Source organism: Echinops telfairi, unplaced genomic scaffold (genome assembly GCF_000313985.2).
Source record: "Echinops telfairi isolate 266 unplaced genomic scaffold, ASM31398v2 ScPeMD7_30;HRSCAF=105, whole genome shotgun sequence".
NCBI lineage: Eukaryota > Metazoa > Chordata > Mammalia > Afrosoricida > Tenrecidae > Echinops > Echinops telfairi.
Window position 1 is genome coordinate 3,461,503 of NW_022103927.1, and position 7,334 is coordinate 3,468,836.

General features: G+C 56.3%; 1 protein-coding gene across 1 annotated transcript in view; it reads left to right on the top strand.

Moving 5' to 3' along the window:
• Positions 1 to 2,399, top strand: part of CUNH19orf67 (chromosome unknown C19orf67 homolog) — a 2,874-nt gene extending 475 nt beyond the window's left edge. Inside the window, exons 2-6 of the mRNA XM_004715487.1 lie at positions 497 to 641; positions 747 to 847; positions 944 to 1,129; positions 1,657 to 1,791; positions 2,225 to 2,399. Coding sequence (XP_004715544.1) covers positions 497 to 641; positions 747 to 847; positions 944 to 1,129; positions 1,657 to 1,791; positions 2,225 to 2,399 — 742 coding nt within the window. The remainder of the gene's footprint in view (positions 1 to 496; positions 642 to 746; positions 848 to 943; positions 1,130 to 1,656; positions 1,792 to 2,224) is intronic.
• The last annotated feature ends 4,935 nt before the right edge of the window (positions 2,400 to 7,334 follow it).

Sequence of the window (7,334 nt, forward strand, 5' to 3'; positions counted from 1 at the left end):
GTGAGGTGACCCTATATCATTACTCTCCTGAGGGGGTGGGGGTAGGAGTGAGGGGTGTGTGTGTGTGTGTGTGTTGGGGGGGCTGGTGAGGGGATGGACTTGTTGCCCAACCCTCCAAGACTTTCTCTCTCTTAGTTTGTAAATGTCAGCACAGATTTAAATTCTGTACGGGTCACTTAAAACACACACACACACACACACACACACACACACACACACACCTACACACCTACCCACGTGAGCAAGATTGGGCCTTCGGGTAACCAATTTGAGACCCCCAGAGAATAAGGACCAGAGAAAATGGTAATTGCTGGAGTGAGGGTTCTCCAATTTCAGCGGCCACTGAAATCCCCCCAGGCAGGGTGGATTGAGTCAAAGTCAGGTGTGAGTTTCCAGGCAGGTGCAGCTGGAGGAAGGCCTGGGTGGGTGGGAGGGGGTGTGTCGGGGCGTGGGTGGCGTTGCAGGGATTTCAGCCTAGGTTCCCTCCGCTCTACAGCAGGGATCGCGTGCAGAAGGAACAACTGGCAAAGGCCATGCCCACCTTCTTAAAGATGTGTGAGCCTTACTTCCTGTACCTGGAGGCCGCTGCCCGGAGTGCGCCCCCTATCTACGGAGCCCTGCAGGAGCTCGTTCGAAAAGGGGTATGTGGAGCAGTTTTCTGGTCCCCACACCCCTTTCTCTGACAGGCCCGGGGCCTGAGGGTGCTCTTGGCAAGGCCGCTGATCTCCCGATGCCCTTCCATACAGCTGTTGGAGATCTCCCAGCAGCTGACCCTGCGCCTAGAACAGCTGGTCCTCATGTATGCTTCCTTCGGGTACGTGGACCTGGAGGAGACGGAGCCCCTGAGGTAAGGAGAGTGGGAGTGGAGGGGGAGGCAGTAGGGCCCAGAGCCCAGCCTCACACCCCACCCCCCACTTCAACCCCAAATCCTGTCTCCTGCCAGCATATCCTGTTTCTTCTGCGGGAGTTTTTCCCTCGGCCCTTCCCATGAGGTATCCATCTTCAGATACTGTGCCCCAGCTGCCTATACCGCCAGTCGATACCCCCGCTATCTCTACAAGAAGATGCGCTGGAACCTGGAGACCACCCCAGAGCCCAGTAGCCGGGGGCAAGATGCCCATGTGGATTAGTGAGTCCCCCTGCCAAAAGCGGAATGCCCCCCACCCCAAAAACCCACCCCATGCTAAATGCAGACATGAACCCCTAAACCACTACCAGCAAGTGTGGGAAGCCCAGGGCTTTTGAAAGGTCAAACCATCTATCGTTTTTTTATTTTTGTTTTTAAAAGTAACCCATCAAAATAAAAGACCACCTCATCTGAAAGCAGACTGGGAGGGGCAGAACCCTGAGTCCCTGAGAAGCCCTGGTGGCTTAGTGGGTGTGCTTAGGGTTTTCCACTGCAAGGTTAGCAGTTTGAAAGCATCTTTAGGATCGCTGGAGAAAGATGAGGCTTTCTACTCACGTAAACAGTTACAGTCTCAGAAACTGAAACCCACTATGAGTCAGCGCATTTGGTGTGTTTTTATGTTGTGTCCCTGTCCTATCTTAGAACTTCACAGCAACTTCATATAAGTTTCCACCTCACCTCCAAAATTAAAATTGGCAGGAAAAGCTGAGAAACTGATCACTTTTCACTGCTGCTGCCTCCCCTCCTAGCTACTTCCTGTGCTATCGAGACACTTGGGAAGACACTGGCAAGAGTCCCGCCAACTCCTGCGTCCAGATCCAGAAGCTGTGGTCCATTGGCCGATGGGTACCCCTAGGACCAGTGGAGGATGACCTTTATTCATGGTAGGAGTGTGGGCAATGACAGGGTCAGCTTGGACTTGGGAGGGGCAGAGGCAGAACCTCTTAAACTTCACCTGCCGTCTCAACACTTCAATTGATAGCATTTTATTGTGCCCTTAAGTGTTTTATGTAGAGCCACATCAAAAACCTTTGGAGTTCTGACCGGTGAGATGATAACAGGTGCTCAGAGGTTAAGTTACCTGCCCAAGTGGCACACAGCTTAGCTGAGTAACTGGCCGGATCCAGGCAACTTTCTGGCTAAGTTTCTCATCAACAAAGAAGCAACCCCCACCTACGCCCCACCCCCGCCTCCGCCAGGGTTTTACCACCCTCAGCGGAAACGAGGCCTCTGGGAGCTACAGCCTCTCCAATAAGGGAAGGGGCTCTGGAGGGACAAGGGGAGCTCACGGCCGGCCCGTTTGTTTCTGGCTCCCAGGATTTTGTGCCCGCAGCCTCCGGGGGACTACCAGCAGCTGCTGACCATCGGCTTCGAGGAGCCGTCGCATGTGTTGGCCACTGACCTGCTAGTGCAGATCCTCACCGGCCAGGCAGGCACCGCCCGGCCTCCGAGCGCTGCCGGGCCCTCTGCGTGGGCCGCGCAGGGATCTTGAACCCGCGGCCAGGGTGGGAGCTGGAGCCTGACAGTTCTAAACTCCAGGAGGCAGTGAACAGGGGCTCCCTCCTCCTACAGCCCTGCCTCTCCTTCCATGGAGCCAGGCCGAGCTGACCCGTCGGTACTGTCCAACAGGGGCGCGAGGCCCTCGGTGCCTTCGGTGCGAGCACACCGGCTTTTTGTGTTAAATAAAAATAAAAGGTTACAGGCTCAGCGTCTGCCGGGATCACCTAGCCCCAGACCGTGGGGCGGGAAGGTCCCGCCTACTCGCGTGGCCCGCTGGGAGATGTAGTTTTTAGTGAGAAAACGGTGCGCGGCCGGCCGGGCGACGGTGCAGCGCATGCGTAACGGTGCCCCTGAAGCCGAAAAGAAAGTAGTGACGCCCGTCAACCGGAAGTCGGAAAATCGCGAGTTTCAGATAGCCAGGAAATCCAACGCCGCCTCTGGGTGGGTAGGGGCGGTGGGTCCGCCCGGTTTTAATACTTTGACCCGGAACTGATTTCTTAAAAACACAAAAGACTTCGTTTCCCGAAGTGCCTCAGCATAGGGCCGGAGATCGATTTCCGAAGGGCCGAGGGCCGATCTTCCTCCTCCGGCTTTTTGGCTGGTGGAGTCCGAGGGGTGGCCGCCCGCCGGGTCGCGGTCCCCGGGGCGCGGGCGGGATGCGAGAGTGCTGTAAGGACCTCCAGCTTGGGATCTCTACGCCTCACCCCACCTTTGGACGAGACAAGGGACCCCGGTTGAGAGAAGCCCAGAGGCACGCGAGAAGGGGTCAGCGTCCTTTCTGACTTGACTGTTACTCACCTGGGAGTGGCCCCCCTTGAAATCAAGGGACACTGATCTCTTCCCTCACTCCCCGCGACATTTTTAGAGTTGAAGGAGAGACCTGGAGCCCTGTCCTAATACTCCCTGGCACCCAGTAGTATCGCCAACCCGTTTTACTGATGAAAACGGAGGTGACAGGTGAGGTAAATCAACAGAAAGTGGTGACGCCAGGATTGGACACCAACGCCCTTGCTCCTTCCCAGGGTCATCTAATGACAATTTCTGACTTCATCATAGATTTTTTTTTTTAACGTGGCCAAAGGGGTTCTGAAGCTCCCGGATACTGATTTAAAGCAGCCCATATAATGTTCCCCATAGCTTAACCCTCTTTAGAGGGGCGCCTTTCAATAGAAATGGAAACCGATCCACGTACTTAATTTGAAATTTTGCGGTAGCCACATTGGGGGGTGGGGTGGGCGGAGAAAGGGTCAAATGAATTTTGATTATATTTTTATTTTATTCACTATGCCCAAGTATTTCAGTCCGCGTAAAATGTCGAGATAGTCTCCTTTGGCAAAACAAAACAAAACCCCCCCAAAAAGTTTCAGTCTTGAAACTCCACTGTGGCTGGCACACATGGAGCGAGTGCATCTTCATTCCCGTTCACCACCACACGGCTTGAGATACTTACTCTCACAAGACAAATCCGCAGGGCACTTACCTCTAAAGTTTCCGGTGGGTGGTGGCAGTACTGGGAGAGGAAGGAAACAGGCTTGATTTCCTGGGTTCTGTTTCCACCCATGATTCTCCGACTTTACCAGGCCTCAGAATCTTGGTAGTTTGTTCTAGGAGAAGGCGGGGAAGGCCCAGGATGTGCAGTTTCAAATACTTCCCAGGTGAGGCTGCCGCGGCTGCTTCAGACACCGCACTTCATCGTGGTGGTGGTCTGCAGCTTGGTTCGCAAACGGCTGCCAGTCAGAATTCCCTGAAGCAGTGGTTCTCAACCTTCCTCAGGCTGTGACCCTTTCATACAGTTCCTCATGTGGTGGTGACTCCCCCGCCCCACCATAAAATTACTTTCGTTGCTACTTCATAACTGAAATTTTGCTACTGTTATGAATCGGGCGACCTCTGTGAAAGGGTCGGTCGCCCCCCACAGGTTCAGAACCACTGCAGCCCAGAGGGCTTTCAACTGTACTGATGCTAAGACCCTCAGATTCTGAGTTAATTCAAGATCCTCAGATGATTTTGATCTGCAATAAAAGGAGCCCGTGTGGCACGATGGTGAATGCTTAGCTGGTAACAGGGACCTAGGTTTAAACCCACCAATGGCTCTACAGGAGAAACGGCCTGGCAACCTGTCAATCGGCTCTCATCAAAATTACACTCGATAGAGCCCCATGAGACAGTTCTCTGCCCTGAAGCATCACTGTAGTCAGAGTCAATAGCACACAGGCTATACTCCCAAAGGCCTGTCTGTACCGCACGTTTCTCTTGTTTAGCTCGCCGCAGGCTTAGTTCTCCGCGTCCTTCGAAGAATAAGTGCCGGTGTTCCCATTTCTCCCTTCGGTGGTCCCAGTTCTTCCCTGCTTCTCTCTCCAGACAACACGATTGTCATGGTCAAGGATGGGGTCAATGTGCTGATGGCAGGGTCAGAGAACAGGCCCTTCTTGAGTTCAGCTGCTCTTGGGTGCAGTTCTATTGGGGGACCCCGGGGGGGGGGGGGTTGTTCCCATTCTCCATTTTATTCATTAGCTACTTCCCGTCCTCCTGCAGGGTCAGGCATTTTGCTAGGCCAGGGGCATACAGCAGTACAGGATCTAGGAGTTTCAACACAGGGCAGTGGTGGCTTGGTGGGAGAATGTCCACCTTCCATGCATGAGACTGGGGTTCAAAGGCCGGCCAGTGCACCTCATGTGCAAGCCACCTGTCTTGACCGGGGAGGCTATGTCGCCAAACATAACCAGGCTAGAAGGAAAGGTCTGGTGATCTGAAAATCAGCCAGTGAGAAGCCTGTGGATCGATTACACGGGTCACCGTGAGGAGGGCGCTGACTCGATGATGCTAAACGGTGCACTTCTCCAAAGCTGTTTGTCAAAATCTAGCAGCATTCCACCACCAGGCATAGTTTTACAAACCACTCTGGGGGTTCACAGACCCACTTAAGCCCCACCCACGGGGCCTAGAAGCCCTTGTCCCGGGCCACAGACATTAACGAGGGCTTGCAAATAAACAGCTGGCCCCAGGAGGCCCTACAGCCAACAAGTGGTGCTGGTGCATTCCTGTTCCTATCAATGTTTAAAGCTTTTGTTTAAAGCAGGCGCAGCCTCGTTTCCAATTTAGCAGACTTCTCTTTCGGAAGCCCCAACGGATTCCCAGTTGCTGTTGAAAAGCGGAAGCTCAGGCACCACGGAGCACAGTTGTTTTCCAACACACCGCAGACCCCACCCCTCCCTAGTGCTGCCCTGCCAGACGGGCTGTTCCTGCTCCTCATTATCTGCCCAGCCCTGTAGGCACCTTAGGCTTGCAACTGCTGGGCAGATTATCCACGTGCCCTGCTGAGGAGCTTGTTCCTGTGCCCCGAACTTTCTTTGATGGTGGGGTGGGGTGGAGAAGGGGCGGGCGTTGTGAAGCTATTGTTATGTCCCCAGGGCAGGCACAGCCTCTTATCTATGTCTAGCCAGCGCCCAGGGCGGGCACGCCGCTGGCACCAGTACATTTCGCCAATTGGGGGAAGGACAAGAATAGCCAGAACGCGCCCGTGTGTCCGGAAGCTGCAGTTCTCGGCAGCGCCGCTAAGGGCCAGCATGGCCCAAGGAGGGGGGACACGGTGGTGGAGAAACGGGGCGATCGGAGTGCATTGAGTATTCAGAACCGCGCCTCCCCGGATTTGTTCAGCCCACTCCAGCCGAAAAGAACCCAAAGAAAACCGCCTGCACTGCCCAGAAAGAAAGGGGTTTATTGAGGGGTGGAGGGCGGGCCGGCACCGGGCACCGGGGGCTCTAACACTCAAAGTTGGAAAGGGAGACCGGTTGAATTTGCTGAGATACTCGGAGCTGGAGGATGGGCCCGGGGTGGGTTGGGAGGGTTTCACTTACAAGGACAGGGTAGTGGTCAGGCAGTGCTTTAGAAGGGGACTAACCAGTGTTAAAGACGGGACTGGTTATCTCACAAAGGTTGGTTCTGGTCAATTTCCTGGTCCTCTCCAGTCCTCCCCACGATTAGGGGGCACTCCTGGCCCACGGGCCTGCTCCGGACGTGAAGCTTCCTCAGGGGGTCCCAGCCTGGGCAAACCTAAGGCTTGCGCTCCTCCTGGGGAGAGGGGACCAGACAGAAGGCCAGCCTCAAGGACTTGGGCCCACTGGCTGCCTCTTCTCCTCCCGGCCTGGAACGGCGCCTCGGCAGGAGGGGCAAACGCCTTCCTTGGCGCAGCGTCCCGGCGCGCTGAGAGTGGGACGGACCTGGGCTCCCGCACCGCAGTGAGGGGCTCCTACCTGCTGCAGGCCGTTCTCCGAAGCTTTCCTGCTGCGAGGGGGCCAGATCACTGCTAGCTTTCCGTCGCCCGTACTCTCTGCAGCAGAAGGGGGGTGCTCAGCCGGGCTGCCCCTCCTCTCACCTGCTGGCCGCGGCTAGGACCGAGGCCGGCCCAGCCCCTTAAACACACGCAGGCGTTCACCGCCCTCCTCCCTCTAGAGGCCCCAACCAGCTCTCGGTACCCAGAAACCAGAGACGGCCAGGAGGAAGGAACCTCCAAGTATTGAGAGGTCCCGGCATGAAAGAAGGGAGGCAGGGGTCCTTGGGAATCCAACCAAGGACAAGGCACCCAGGGAGCCCTGACCCGAGGGAGGTGGACCCTGGAAGAGCCACGCTAGGTGGGGGAGGCACCCAGTAGTGGGTAGCCCAGAGCAGTGGGCAGGAAACCGAATCGAGAAGAGTCACGGGTGTCACCGAACCCGTGGGAGAACCCCAAGAAGTCGGAGGGCCACACCAAGGGCCACCGGAGATGAACAGCAGCGGGGCGCACCTGGAGCCCCAGGGGACCCCGGCGCTCGCGTCTCACCGGTGAGGCTGGGCGCGGGCTCCTGGAACTCGGCCGTGCCGTAGACGCAACGCCGCTGGCGCTGTAACTCCAGCTCGCGCGCGCGCACCTCGCGCACCTCCTGCTCCA